The sequence below is a fragment of the Lates calcarifer genome, linkage group LG12, assembly GCF_001640805.2.
Source record: "Lates calcarifer isolate ASB-BC8 linkage group LG12, TLL_Latcal_v3, whole genome shotgun sequence".
Classification (NCBI taxonomy): domain Eukaryota; kingdom Metazoa; phylum Chordata; class Actinopteri; family Centropomidae; genus Lates; species Lates calcarifer.
Genome location: NC_066844.1, coordinates 11,118,154 through 11,134,259, shown reverse-complemented (window position 1 = coordinate 11,134,259; position 16,106 = coordinate 11,118,154). Strand labels below are relative to the sequence as shown.

Below are 16,106 nucleotides of genomic sequence, written 5' to 3'. Positions count from 1 at the left end.
CCAAATTCAAAACATCGACCACTGTAACGTCCCTCGCCAAGGAAGCGCGGAGACGCCAGCTGGTTTCGTCACAACTTTTATTAGGCCAATAACACAGGCTGCTGTGGGCTACTGAGTGCCCAACACCGACAGAAATAAAAAAAAAAGACCAGATCCAAAGACCAGGCAGCTGACATGACAGACAGGCTTCACCGCGTCTAAGCTGGCAACATGTTCATTAACCCTGAATAACAGTACTTTAATTTAACAGTCTGCACAGCGTTTCGTAACTAACCCAACACTAACATAAGGTATATTATCACAGTCTGTCACGATTTAATCAATGGAAAGACACGCCCTTATTTTGAAATTCCCCGGCACGTCTTCTCTGCGCCTGAGCGAGCGGCACCATGACAAGTAGCTAGACAAAAGTAAGTTAAGGTATCGCCACCGCACTGGAGAAAAAAAATAATGGTCTGGTAACATTTTGGATTTTGGAGAAAGGACGGGTCAACTGACAAGTTGCATGCTGTGTTTCAGCCATACCACTTCGAGATAAAATACTCAGGTTTACACAGTATCCTTCTTTAATGTATAAAATATGAATATGATGCTCTTTCAGTTTTCTGTTTTAGAATTAGAATTCATTAAAGATCAATATAGCAGAGTGTGGCACTTAGTAGTACATACACAATAACATAACAATATTTATCTATTTTTGTTAAAAAGAGAAGATTATTTTCATTTAAATGGTTGAGCTCAGGAATAAAAGTGTCAAATGATATTTTAGTTGCTGTTTGTGATTTGATATTAATGGAAGTGATTGTGTTAAATCAGCAGATATCGTCTCATATCGATTGCTGGCTCCTAAATCGAATCAGATCAAAATCGTATCGTAGCAGACTTTGTGATATCGGCAAACATTGAATCGTTGTCCATTGAATCAATATAATCATATCATGATGAAACTTGTGATTTACTCCCCTATGATCTTGTATAATTTTATAGATTGCGTATATACAGTAGAGCACTTAGGAAACCCCCTCTTTGACAGTTCCCACAATCAGCATGTTGATTGGATAGATTTAATTGTACTTTAGTTTCTGAATTCAAACTAAGGTTGCATATCTATAATCAGCAGAATCCTGAGCTTAGTCCTCTTTACCTTCACACCACAAACAAACTGCACCTGATTTCTCTGTGTGATTGTTTTGCACAAGAACAGCACAACCTAAGGAAACCAACTGAAATAGGCAAAGGCATTGTAGTCCCTCTGAAACAGGTCTGAAACACTTAACTTACCCACACAGGAGTCTCTGTGCTCTTCGAATCCAGCAGAGCACACACACCTCCCAATGGGCACCAGCCACTCTCCCTCAGCACTGCAGTACATTTTGGGCGTATCCCTCTCCTCGGCATGATCCACACACTGACCCCTGACCTCGACTAGAGAGGATGAGTCGGCACCTGTCACCACATCGGTGAACACAGCCAGGTTACGGCTCACCCCCACACAGCGTTTGTAGTATACCCGCACCGAGGTGAGGGCGATGCAGGCACCAATGTCTTGGAAGGCCAGGTAGAAGCCTCGTCTGTTCAGAGGTCCCACACCTCGCACCTGTGAGGAGAGCAGCAGCTGACACTTCAACTCACACACTTCAGGTCATCATAGAAGTGATCATTTCTTTATGACAGTAACAATGTATACATATACAGTAGGATATGGTTCAGTTCTACCCATATTTATGAGACCTCCCTAAGACTTACAGCACAACTTATTAGAGTTTGGGAAGTTCTGTCTCTTTTTCATGCTAAAGGCTCAAACAGTGGCTGCCGCAGCAGTTGCTAGACAAAACAGGTGTAACAGTGTGAGCACTGTCTTAATTTAATCTCTGGACTGTTGTTTGTTTTTGTGCTTTGGCAGCAGTCATTAATCAACTGCTCTATTTCCAACAACAACCTGGGAACATTAATGTTATTACATTTTTATATGCTTGTTTTGGGTTAGGTTTTTTTTTTGTAGAATATCGTATCACGGTTGACTATATTGTTAACGTCCATGACATTATTTAACAAATATTTTAAGTTTGTTGTTGAAGCATGTGAAAATATGAGGACACCTTTTTTGGCATTAAAATTTGCAAAACATCTGATAGGGTCACAGCACAAAGTAGGAAGTAGTATAGCTGCTTCTAATTGACATTTACCAGCTACACGTAATTAAATTAGGTTGATATGTCTCGAGAGATCCACTCTGTCCATACATTTAAGTACAGGATTTTTTAGTAATTCATAGCCATGGCATAAAAGCTCTTTGTTGTACTGTATTTTTTCCATGACAACCTCACTTCACTTCACTTGATGAAGTAGAAAAAAGAAGAAGAAAAAACTGGCAAAAAACTAAGACACTAAGCTGACAGTATTACAAACGAGGAAATATTGCTTTCTTTATCTCCTCATTCCATCAGTCAACATCTCACTGTAAGAACTAAGCATGTCTTTGTGAAATAAAAGCTTTGTGACGTAGTGACTGTATTTGCAGGGGTATTTGGTGAATTGCTAACTGCACTGCCACCTGAATTATTGCTAGTGTCAGTTACAATAGCTCCTGGTGCATGTTCTGCTTACTTCCATCTGGTATTTTCTTCCACATTGCACACCATGTTTGTTGAATAAAAAAGTTTGTTGATGAGGGAAAATAAAGCATCTAAACTTACAAATGAGCCATTAATAAGTTCGGTAGTGCATTAGCTTAGTTTTGTTACTAACAGGACAATAAATTCACACAGGTTATCAACATTTCTAACTGTGCCATTGATTGCTGTTTGCAAACCATTACTCTCAAAAAGTTATCACCAAAAGTTAAAGTTAATACTCTAAAAGAGAAAGTGAACATGGTGCAACACAATAAGCTACAATTTCTTTCATTTTCTTCTTCTTTGGCTATCTATGCCCCCATAGGTCAGAAGTTGGGTTGGAATAGCTGACTATTGGTCAACGCTGCACTGATTGCAGCTTTTCTTTGAGCTCTATTGTAATGATTCATTTTGTAATTTGTAATGACAGATATAACACATTGTGTTTTCAGCCCTGTCTGATGACATTCCACAAGTGGCAGAGGGGGAAAAGACCGACTGGCTTCAGGTGAGGTTTTCCTACACACTACAGTATCCACTGTTTCTCTCACTTTACAAGATGGATTTTGTATTTCTCCTGTATACCAATGTACAGAATGCACAGAACTCCTTCAAAGTAGCGGTGTCTACATGTTTAAACAGCCCAATTAGTAGCTTTGTTTACATGTGATGATGGATTGAATAGATTTTTCACTGCCAAACTGACTTACTGAGCTCCTGATATATCAACACTGTGTGCTAATTAGACAGCTAATTAGGAGTTTTGCGGATCCTTCTGAGCTATAATGCAGATGTTTTTGTTACTATTCCAGGTAAATGACAGAAATTAAACAGCATGTTGTGTAATCAGAATCAGAAGTCCTTTTTTAGAATGTCTGATGATTTCTTTTTTTCCTGCACTGTGTGCTAACATTTTTCAGTTACGGACACACTGTATACACTGTATGGTCAGCTGTTTTGGTGTAGTTTATTCCTACCAAGTGATATAAATATATATTCTCATTACAATTCATTGTTTTTAGATGATACAGCGGTGGCAGTTGATATCTCTTGACTAATGTCTATTAGTGTCTATATCTGTCTGTAACAGAGTAAAGGTATCGCACAGGTGGGTATCTAATCTGTCAGAATCTGAAGTAAATGTCCAGAATCATATGATTCTTTCACATTTTAACTATGAGAACCATTATCTGTAGTATTTGCAGGACCAAAATATGGTGAGATAAAATTACTAAAGAAGTAAAAGTAAGTATGTAAATAAATGTCAGCCATAAAGATGTATATACTGTACATATCTATACATCCATTATATATGTGTTTCTGTGTGTTTAGATAGATATAGATATACATACATGTGTGTGTGTGCACATGTGCACAAGAAATAACAGAAAATAGCATCCTTACCAGCCAAACAAGTAGGTTTGCAGTAATCATGCAGTAATATCAGAGTATTACTTAAAAGTCAGCTTAGCTGACAATATTATATTCTTATTGTTAACAAATCCCATAAAAAGACAACCAGAAATGCATTAGTCCACCCTTATTGACATTAGCAATATACAAAGCTACAGCTACAACAAACATTTATTTGGAATGCTCTAAATTGTCTTTTAATTGACTGTAATGGCAGAAAAGAGAACATCTCTGTCAGTTCAGAATTCATTAGGCAAAACACCCTTGTTTTTAACTTGAATTAAATGTTTTAAAGTTGAAGTAATAAATCAAGCATTGAATACAACCGCCACTGTGAAGCAATGTATTTGTCAGCCTTTTGTAGCATTGTCTAAATATTCTCGCTTTGCCAGTACAGAAGGAACAACAGAAAAAAACAATGAGTATGCCAGCAAAGCCACTGTATCAACACAACTGCTACCTAATTCAATGACTAAGGATTAATATATAAGAAATATAAGGATAGTGAACAATGATTTATACATTGTCTTTCATATCTTCATCTTTGCAACAATGTAAAATATCAATAAAAATGTTGTTCCACTATCCAACATCAAATTCAAAGCTGTTATCAATATCAAAGTATTTCCCATGATACTGATCTGAGCCCTGCTGTTTGTTTTCTTTTACAGATCTGCAAAACTGAGCACAAAACAGCCTCAGTGACGAGACTGGAAGAGGCTCTCCAGGGCTGTGGATGTTTCCAACTTGTCTTGAACTCCTATGGAGGTGTACGTGCTTAGAATTAGAATGAACTTCCTATCCAAAGTGAGATATTACTTCAAAGAGCTTGGCCTGACATTTACTTGCTGTATCAGTCATTATTCTTGCTGTTGTTTAGCGTTGTAACACATACCTCAGTGTTGAGTTTAAGTCGGCGGACCCCCAGGTCCACCCCTGTGAAGCTTTCATCAGCAGCAATGGTGTCAATCTTAATGAACTGGTTCTCCCGTATGGCTGAGCCCACCGCTCTGTCAGACTCATAATAGTAAAGGTTGAAGGTTTCCTGCAGAGCAAACAAGGGTAGTTTGAGTACTGTATGTATGTTCAGTACAAAAAGCCTTGTTCAGACTGGATATATTTCTCTAGAGGAGATAAGATGATTTTAGCATCACCTGTGCTGGTCAGTGTGTTTGGGTAATTTTTCACCACCACCCCAGTAATAATTACAGACATTTACCTACTGCTTTTCTGTGAGCTGCTCCACCTGTAATTTAAATTCCATCTGGATGTTAAAATGGATTTCTTTTTTTCTGCACATAGAACTGCTTGGCCTTCCACTTTTTTGCATTTTTTCAGCTTAGTGTGAAATTTGATTTATGTGTGAAAATGGACAAAGTCACAAATGTTTTGCTAATCTGGAGAACATGCTAATACCAACAAATAGCACAGGCCTATTTGGATACTAGTATGATGACAGAAAATATTCAACATTTATAATCATCATTAAAATGGTGCCATTAAACATACGCCACATTAGTTATTATATAGCAGTGCATGTTTTCAGTGAACAAACGGATGTAAAAATCCCCCCGGGGAGGTTTTGTCCTGATGAACATCCATGTCTAATACAGCTAACAGAGTGAATATTTTAGTTACCAACATCCCCCTGCAATCTTAGTACCAATGAAACTTTGGTTTATCTAATATATATATATATATATATATATATATACAATCCTGGAAGCCTTACAGATGGACTGAAACCACCTCAAGAGGTTTTGAGATGTTGAAAAGATGCACTTATCTTTTCAAGAAGCACATTATTTTTTGTCCCTCCAACTATAATTATGGCAGAATGCAGTCTGTAGAAGTGCCCACTAACAGGATCTTAGCCTTCTGATGGCAGCCAAAATTAAAGTTCTGCAGTCACCTCTACAGTATAGTACAGAAATAGGTGGCTTCCTTAGTAAACTAAAATACAGTCAAAACTCAAAAAGGTATGTCCCACTTCTTAAATGTTTTGGTCAGTTTCACATCTATATTACCACTTTCTCAAAGCAGGTCTGTCAGGTCTATTTTTGATCAGTAGGTAAAAACTCCCCAAGTTGTCCCATAAAGCACAATTTGTACTTTTGAAATTATGTTTAAAGGCCATTGTGAAGTATTTTCAGTTAGTCTTCACAAGAGTAAAATAGACTATTTTTTAAATGCTAACTGTATAATCTAATGTGAGATGAGATATGCATTTATGAACTCTTAATTTTCAGCTTTGTCTCTTTCTCATATACATTTCCATCATCCTCCCTCCTCTCCCCTGGCTTTCCCAGCCTCTCCTCTCTGTCTCTCTCTGAGTGTTACCTTGCAGGTGCCCAGTACTCCAGGCATGCTGTTGCAGTCTCTCAGGGTGAACTTGACCTCAATGTAGATCCTCCTGGCTCCCTCTCGAGGGATCCAGCCTGTCCTCAGCCAGTTGTTCTGGCTGGGACTCATCACGTTACAGACCTGATTCAGAGTAATGGTTATAATCATCACAAGCAACATCATCAAGAAAAACAAACATTGCACTCATTAAAGATGCTAATTTATGTGTGGGTTAGTTTTTCCTCACAATTTTGATGCTTTTGAGTTCTGTTTCAGTTGTGACTTATGCCTCCTTGTAAAAGTATTAATGCTGTCATCATCTTGTGTGGCTGCATATTCACAAGACTGGCTATCATCTCAGTCTTTGCTGCCATTGACTATAATACGGTAATGTTTATTATAATTTATTTAAACATTTGGTCTATAAAATGTCAGAAAATAGTAAAAAATGCCCATTACAGATTACCAAAGCCTTCAAATTGCTTGCTTTGTCCAACCAACAGTCAAAATATAAAGTTAAATGTACTATTACAGAAAACTGAAAAACAGCAAATATGAATATTTGAGCTTCTGAATTTTTGGAATTTCTACTTAAACAATGGACTTAAATGAATTCACATCAACAGTTGACTGACTAGTTGATTCATCAGCTCATCATATTACAGACAATATAATTAAGCTGTGAACTGATTAATTACATTGTCTGTGATACAAAGTTTCCCTGGGACCAAAGTGATATATTCAGCTGAAGTTCATCTAATAATTAATTCTAATAAAACTTTCAACCCTGCTGCACACAGAGAACATTACATACCTGATATGTGTGGATGGGACTGAAGTACTCGTCCATCTCATTAATGGCGTCCCACTGTGCAGAGAAAGAGAGAGAGGGAAACATTCCTGGGTCAGTCACATGTTTGCATGTATCCAAGTTTTTCATATGCAGCAAATCATTCAGCTGCTGTCTATATTTCCCACATGATTATCTGTGCCTGTGTGCCTCCCTAACCACATTGGAAGATTATTAGCCTTGACTTCAAATGAAACATGTGACGACTCCTGTCACACAGGCAGCAGTCATGTTAGTGTGGCAGGTGTATGGTATGCTATATTTGAATCTCTCTGAAGACGAACACTATGATTTTCCAGATGATTGGTGGTGATTTCAAATCTCATTATCTCTATCCTCTATGACTTTGTAGGACAAAAAGTAGAGATAGTTTTTTGCATGAGGTTAAACATCTACCTTCTCATTCACTTTCCAATGTTTCTTTATCCAAAAAAAAAAAACAAAAAAAAAAAAAAACCAACAACTTATTTTTAAAGTTTCCATGAACACAGTTAAACTGGGATTCATGCTGGTTTTAAATATGCTGATGTATTCCACTCTAGTGTTCTGGTGAGCAGCAGTTAACACATGTAATCATGTGTTCTACATTTCAGCATGTTGGAATTCACTTAATGTAATTCCAAAGGGACACATTTCCCTTTAATGAGATGCCCCTCATGTATGTGATTAGATTTGCATTGTTTACTGAGTGTCGCTGGCGGCCAATAATAGAATTATGAGGACGAACAGTAAGTGAAATGTGTTGGTATTTCTAAATGTGTTAATGTGCATTACACCTCCCTGCACCAAAAGAAATCACAGGAAAGTCTGTTTGGCTCCTCCTCTGTGTATATTGTGAGGAGTTATAAGCTGTACTCCCAGAAACCTTTATCTACAGATGCCCAGAAAATGCCCAGATTTTATGTAGTAGGATGCACTTTGAGATTAGACTCAAAATTCTGATTGAAAACATCAGTGAGTATGTACACAGGAGCATGTTTTCAGTGTAGGACAAGATGACTGAAAAGCTTTTCTCCATGCACAGATCCCAGCCACACTCCACATACCAGTTAAGTCTATTTTTGCTCCAGTGTTCACAAGCAGTACAAATGTAAACAAGACATTTACATATACATGCATTAGCTTTTCATTTTGGAAAGATACGATTGGAACCATATAGCTAGTTGTCACTTAACAATTAGATACTAAATAAATCTGTCAATTGAGAACCTTCAAACGTCTGTCCAAATCAGTGTATAAACATGTTGAAACACAAATTGCATACATGTACAGTACATCCATACTAAATCTGGTTGCCTGGTTTTGGGCCAGTGTGTGAAAAGGTCAAAGGTCATGTCATTTGTAGTATATAATAAGCTTCCAGTATGTTTCTTCAGAGGTCAGATGGTCAACCTTTTGGTCAACTTCATGTTAGGGGGCCTGTGACCAACCATTTCTGTAACTTTCTGTTACTGACAATCCAACATTCATACCTTCTTCACACCTTGACTGGTCAGTTGTGAGGAGGTACAAAAAGAACCAGGCGGTGAACCTTTCTCTAGCTCTCTTCTTGCTTTCCTAGCACAACTATTTCTGTCAATGTTCATGTGAAAAACCAAGTGCGAGATTATAAATGTAATCCAGGAGCGAGTGTCTGAAAATCTATCCTGAAATATCTTAACAACTACTGGATGTGTGATTTGCCATGTGATTTTGTGCATGGTGCCCAGAGGGTGAATTGTAAAGACTCTGGTGATCCTCTGACCTCTAGCACCATCAAGTCAAAATTTCAATTTCTCCAGTACTTCAATCTATTACTCAATACCTGCAGAACTAACGACATGCCCATGCTATACTTTGTGTTCAGTGCTAATTAACAACTGTTAGCATGCTAACATGCTAAATTAAGACAGTGTGATAAACATTATATTTGCTACACATCAGTATAGGACACTGTCAGTATGACTAAGTAAGCATAATGATGTTTGCATTTAATCTGAATTAACGCTATGCCTATGTCCAGCCTCACGGTGCTGCTGGCATGGCTGTAGACTTGTTTTCATGCTAGGACTTTCCTTGCCCTGTTCAGTCTTATTCTTATTAGGGTCAGTGTTTCCCAAATGTAAATAACAATGGTCATGAGGGAAATGTCCATTATGAGTCATAATGGACATTTTCTTCACAGCCAAAATAAACAAGAACAGGTTAAAAAATAGTGTAATTTTCCTTTACACATACATCACAATCCAGCCAGTTGCCTGCTTTACTCTTCAACAGCTTATTGCTGTATAGAAACACTTTACACCTTCTACTTATGGTTTTCATAGAAAGTACAAATCCAGTTGCATAGTTACATGGTGGATTTTGATGTCAGGACTAGAAAATATCCTTTAGTGTTACTGTATTACAAATAGCACACCACAGCCCAGTCATAGAGGAAATAGATATTCTGTCAACTGGTTTATTCATGGTAATGTGGAGACTCAATCGCAGGATGTCAAAAGTTCATGCAAACAGCTTAACCCAAAGAGCAGGAGAATGGGATTTTGAAGGTAGTTTTCTTCTTTCTCTTCTCCTGTTGAAACAGAAAATTTCCATGTGACAAAAAGCAAGCAGAGGTCATTCAAAAGACAAACAATTGAGGCACAAGATTTATTTAAGAGAAGGGAAAGCAGAGTGAGATTATTATTGTGATGCTTTCATTGGTTAGAATTTTTGTATGGGTCCACTGGTGCAAGACACCAGACAAACCTGGCAACTTTCCAGTGTCTGAGCAAGACACTGCTCTGTCATGGTCTTTGATCATCTAAAAGACACTGTTCTTTGATCATTTAAGACCAGAAGTCATGTGCAGGTTTCTGAGATGGGGGAAGGGGGCAGCTGGTCGCCCCAGGTCACATTTGATTTATACATATGCTCCCAAGTGCAGGATGAGTCAGCAAACATATTTTAATGTTTTACAATAAGAGAAAAGGATTTTGATGTAGTAATACTCAATTTTTTTGAGCATTACTACATACTATTTAGCATAAGAGATACCTGAACAATTAACACAGGAACACAGGACTGGAGCAGTAGAGGACATGGATGTAAAAATCTTGCCAATAACGGCATCATTCATTCATCATTCTTCTCTCTTTTCTCTATTAATTTGCATCTTAGCCTTATCCCTCACTGTGTTACTTTTGCAGAGCTTTCCTTAATCTGAGAAACAAACTTCAATGATGTCATCAAAGTTATCTAAGCTTGAGCTGGAGACATGACAGAAAGCCTTACATATCAGGGAGGGGATTACAAAGGATTCCACTGACTTGCAATATGGGTATGGATGGGTATCCAGGATCTGATATATACTACAACTCTTATCAGTATTTGTTACTGTTTTAGCACTTTCTTGATACTCTTGATACATCAGTTCTTTTTATTAGTATGCAAAATACATTTAGAACAGGGTTACAATTTATTCATGTTTTCATGTAACAAAATATTTTAGACCACCACAATGTTTTCAACAGAAAAGTCACTGTAATCCACTCTCTACTACTTTTGCTAACAAAAATGGGCTCGCTGTCTGGCAGGTCAAGCTGATAAAGTGAGGAGAGGCTGGTTTGAGAGCTGGGGCTGCCATCTCAACCAGTAAGTCTACAAGAACTTACCATGTTTTAAGATACGTGAGCAGCTTTTGTTTTAGCTAGTTCTTAATAATTTGCTATTAGCCTAATGAGCACAATATGCCTGTAACATGGAAGGGAGCCTGTGAACTTAACAATGAACGTATCACTATCCTGCAAAGGTATGCTTTTGATGAATTACTAGTAATTTTTGCATAGATTGCACATACAGTAGCAATCATAGGCTAAAGCATTCAAACAAACAGAAAAAAAAAGAAAAAGAAATATCTCAGTGGATGTAAACATAACCAGTGACTCACTCAGTGCAAAACTATATCTTCCCCCCTCTATCAAGAGAAAAGCAATTCACCTCCTCTCCCTTCTTGCTGTAGTGAGGATTAGAGTTTAGGTGTGCTGGGTAGTGAAAATTGGTATTCATTTGAGCCAAAACTGATGCTCTCTTGAATCATGGCCACCATATATTTCACCCTCAATGTTATATACAGCACTGATTATTTGCAAATACTACAAGCATGGACAGAGTCAATTTGTATGCATGTATGAATGACATGCATGTGTGTTTAACCCCAGTGTTACCCATGATCCTCTTGGGTGTAGGATCCTTGCACAAGTGGCAGTAAGTGGAGTAATTGAAAGGGAAAGTGTTGACCCTGGGAAGCTTTGTGCTGCACCCAGCTGAACTCGGCCCCAGATAAGACGACTGGGCTTTTCATGGAAGCCCTTCAACTCCTCTCCTCAGCCCCATCTCACCCTGCTCTCTCCCCTGACACACACACTCACACAAACACTCCCCCAAGGCACCACTGGCCAAAAATCACTGGGATAATTAAGATGTAGGAAGTCTCACCCATTTCACCCTTCCCTCCCTTCTTCATCCTCTCATCTTTATCAGCTAAATTGAAACCGTCCTTGAACTTGTGAAGACCCCAACTAATTAGTGGGGTATATAACCTCTCTATCTCTCTCATTATTCCCATCTTACCATCGCAGTGCTCTCAACCTCTTCTCTTTTTTTGCTTTTCTTGGGAAATCTTAGATTTTAGCTCCTTGTAATTTTCTCCAGGAGTGAAAAATCACAAGAGCTGAAGGCAGATTGTCACGAGGTTGGGAGCTGTACAGCACACAGGGAGGGGATGAGATTGGATCAGATTGGTTGTTGTTTGGTCGTGAGAATAATGGAAATCTTTTCTGCTTGTCGTCAGCAGGCAGGCAGGGAGAAGAAGAAGAAGAGAAGTCAGAAAGATTCAGCGGGGCATGTTTATCTTCTGAAAGTGCGATAAGAGAGTTTTCTATCATGACGACAACAGAAATACAGTGCTTCACAGAGCTGCGACTGACAATGCTGTGTGGGTACGCACAGATATGTGTGTGTGTGTGTGTGTGTCTGTCTGTCAGAGAGAGATAGAATGAGACTGAGTGAGAAATTAATTGCCTGTAAATTGCACATCTGTTTCGTGCCTGTCAACTCATCAGATCTCTCATCAGGAGAAATCAAATGTGGCAGACAGAGAGCAAAAATGTTAACAAACACAATAACATGTGCACACAATGCAAATATATCACAAATGCAAATATACTGCAGGTACACAAAAGTGTATCAATAAAAAATGTCCATTACAGTAAGTCTAAAAATACAGTTTCATGGCATATGTATAATTTCGAACAAAACTAAAACAAAAAGTTTTCATCCTGTGTACATTTGTTTCAGGCATGGGTCATAACACTCCTAAAGTGCCTCTGATAAGTTTCACATTTGTTCAGCTTTGGTTGAAATCCATCAAAGGTAAACAAAGTTTGCTCAGTTTGGCTGAATTCTGTTTCCACCTAAAAACACAACACATGTCAAAATGCCCCACCTCTTTACACAAAACTGTCGCTGCCTTTACTTTCCAGGATGGACAGATAAATAAAAATATTATCATGGAAGAATATTTTTTCCTCTCTAATGGAAAAAAAGTTTCTTCACAGTTAAACAATGGAAGATTTTTTGTGAGAAATATAGAGTTTAAATAATAGACTGTTTAATAGAGATTTTTAAATTGACTCAACAGATTAAAACATAGGAGTTTCTTGGGTGTTGAGTGCATAATTGAATGAAATGAATGAATCAGACATGGTGTAATATACTAAAGGTCACTGAAAGCCTGAAGTCTGCATATAGGGATTAAATACTCCACAGCCACATATTTTCACTAACACCTCTGTTCAGGTTGAAACGTGAGGTCACAAAACCACATGTACCTATAAGAATGACAAAGGTGTAAGCTGCCCTGCCCTAAGAGGTGCAACAAACTTAGGGTGTGAGGCAGATGTCAATCAAGGTCAGACTGTGCAGGCCCACACAGCCCTGAGAGGAAGTCTACCGAGTCAAACATGTGAAAACACTTGTGTAGATTTGCCATTGATGTCAAGGGCACTTCATTATAGTTGGATATTCCTATTTTGTCTCTCTGACCCTGTATGTCTTTTTTCATCATATTGTCTCTAATTTACTCTGTCTTCTGTCTTGACATTTAAGTCAGCTGAGCTCTGTGAAGTGGTACTACAGTAAACAGAGGACACAGATAGGAAAGAGTTGTGATAAGAGAGTGGCTGATAAGCTCGCTGTACCAAATTTTGAACCTGTGATGCTGTTACATCTGTGCCTTCGTCCACTGATCCCCCAGACTGCCCAGAGTGAACTGATATAATAACTGATATCATAGTTCTCCTCATTACATAAAACACAAACAAAGACAAAAGCTTCAAAATCCAGCTTAATGATAGTTTGTTCTCTCATTCACTGCTAATTGTGTTTCTGATTGGGACGTTCTGGGGTCACATAGTCAAACAGCTCAGCCTCCTCTGACTCTTCGTGGCAATTAATACTTGTTTGATCCACATTCCTTGATTTCCCTGATTCTCCATGCTCCCTTTCTCTCTTTAATCTCTTTTGTTTTATTCAACCCATTTAGTGTTTCCGTTGAGACAAAGACGTTGCAATCTGAGTCGCCTGAAGATCAGAGAAGCTGTTGTTAAGCAGAGTAAAAGTGTAGTTGCCTCCAAAACCAGTCTTAAGGTCTATTCTCATATGAGTCTGACGCCCTGTAGCATGAAATCAATATCAGTCTATTCATAACATATGATATGAAGTGAAGAGGATGGCAAAAAAGATGGAAGAAAAAATGAAAGATTGATTAACAAATACAGAGAGAATAAAAGAGATGATTATGTGCTGCTGGTATGAGGGACAATAGAAAGGGAGTTGCCTGTTTAAGACTCCATTCATCATTGTTGTTTCGGAGGAAGCTGAAGGCAGCTGCAGCTATAAACACACAGATACTTGCAGGGAGTCTGGTGTGTTGATGGAAAATTTTCCTGCTCAACTTTGCATTTCTAATAAGATTTGCTCTGAGGCTTCCAGACCACTAAAACACACAAATTGATGCTGAGTTTTTCAACTTTTTAATGAAAAATAAAAAGAACAGTGAGACAAAAATGACCCAGAAGTTATTCTGTGCTCTAAGGCTCTTTGCTATTATTAATGACTGAATGAATGCTCTTATTTGTACTCTATTTATCTCATTCTACAGAAGCTTCTTACTGCCATTAATAATTAACACAAACAATAGATACGTACATCCAGTGCTGAAAACGTTAGAATTACAAATCTGACCTATTGCCTTTCAACCTGCCTGTGCACACTTACACTTTCCTACTCATTCTGGCTGTATTTGTGAAAACGAAATCAAAATTAAAACAGTAGTAGAAGACCATGACTGACAGGACTGGGGTTGACATGTTACACCAAAGTGGCAGCTGCTAGTAGCTTAAAAATGGGGGGAAAAGATTAGCTTAAGCAGCAATATAGTTTTCGAAATACTCTAAGGTAATTATTATTATTCCCTCCAAAGTAAGAAGAGTTTTTTGTAAAAGTTCACTTTTTTCTTGACTGATACTGATATTACTTCCACTGGAAACATTTTTTCCAGTCCACTAAGGGCCACATTCCTTTACCAAACAGCAGCCTGAGCAGGTGGCTGTGGGTAGGTGGGGGGTTTTCAACATGCAGGAATTTGATACCAGAGACCTGACTCCAGCGTGCTATAGGACGTAATCCAGCGGGAAAGGAATTAACAGGATGTTGTAAACTACAGGATTTTATACTCCACAGAAAAACAAAAATGTTAGTGTTATGTGTAATGAGGTTTGTTTCCAAAGTAAAATGTATTATAGATGTTTTATTGACAAATAACAACAAGTTAACCATCTAAGTTAATGAGCTTTCTGAGCTGTCTGAGCTGTATCACAAGGTTTTCATCAGCAGAGAGAAGTTGCTGAGTTGTCATAGAGACTCATAGAGACTCTATTGTCATGTGAACTCAGTAGCTGGTGAAGCCCATTTGATATTGCTGAAAGCCCTGGAAAACGTCAAATTTCTAAGGAATATATCTTGGGTTTTATTTCTAAGGTCAACATGATGTTTCTGAGACAGTGTGATGCAGTTGAAAATTCCAGAAAAGACTAGTAAGTGGACCTCGAGTTGAGATTGTTTTGTCACACTGTTGAAGGATTATTCTATCCTTCTGTGATTACCTCTGCAGAAGATTTTTCTCCTCATATATTTCTGTGTAATCCAACAAGTAACCAGTCCAAGTAATGCACTACCTGGAAAACTTCACTACATAAAGTTCAGATTATAGGCTAGTCCAGCTGCTTGTAACGCATTACTCCTACTCTCCCTCTTGCATAAAAGTATGCAAAAGCCTGAGAGAACACACATGTTTTAGCAGGAGAGGCATCAAATGAAAGACAAAGCCAAAGAATAGTGTCTTCTTTGAAAGATCTAATTTCAGATTAGTATGTTTGATGGAAGTTTCTTTAGAAGTCACAGAGAGAGAATGACAGGGAGGGCGGGATAGGGGGAGGATGATGAAGATAGAGAGAGTCAGTGGGGTGTGGGGGCTGTGGGCGTGTGTGTGTGTGTGTGTTTTTTTTTTCTGGTGGCATTTCCAGGCTTAATGCTGGGCTCTATGTGAAGTAACAGGTCTGCATATTAACTCAGTGGAAATATCAGGCTCTACCCAACACCTTTCTGCCTCTCATACTATCAGCCACACAACCAGAACAGACTTAATAACTTTGCTCCTGTGTGCATGTGTGTTAGTGTGTGTGTGTACGTTTGTGTATGTGTGTGTGTGTGCCTGTCTGCCGGCTCTTTGACAGCGATAACCTTTCTGGAATAGGAGTGTTAATTGCACTGGTCTGGGATCAGTTGGGGGAGGTGGTGTAATT

At 38.3% G+C, this 16,106-nt stretch overlaps 1 protein-coding gene across 1 annotated transcript in view; it reads right to left on the bottom strand.

The window, feature by feature from the left end:
* The window catches only part of epha8 (eph receptor A8), a 101,963-nt gene that overhangs the window by 49,391 nt on the left and 36,466 nt on the right, over positions 1–16,106 (bottom strand). The window contains exons 3-6 of the mRNA XM_018667590.1: positions 7,186–7,239; positions 6,369–6,512; positions 4,924–5,073; positions 1,282–1,597 (exon numbers count right to left, since the gene is read on the bottom strand). Of these exons, the coding sequence (XP_018523106.1) occupies positions 1,282–1,597; positions 4,924–5,073; positions 6,369–6,512; positions 7,186–7,239 (664 nt within the window). The remainder of the gene's footprint in view (positions 1–1,281; positions 1,598–4,923; positions 5,074–6,368; positions 6,513–7,185; positions 7,240–16,106) is intronic.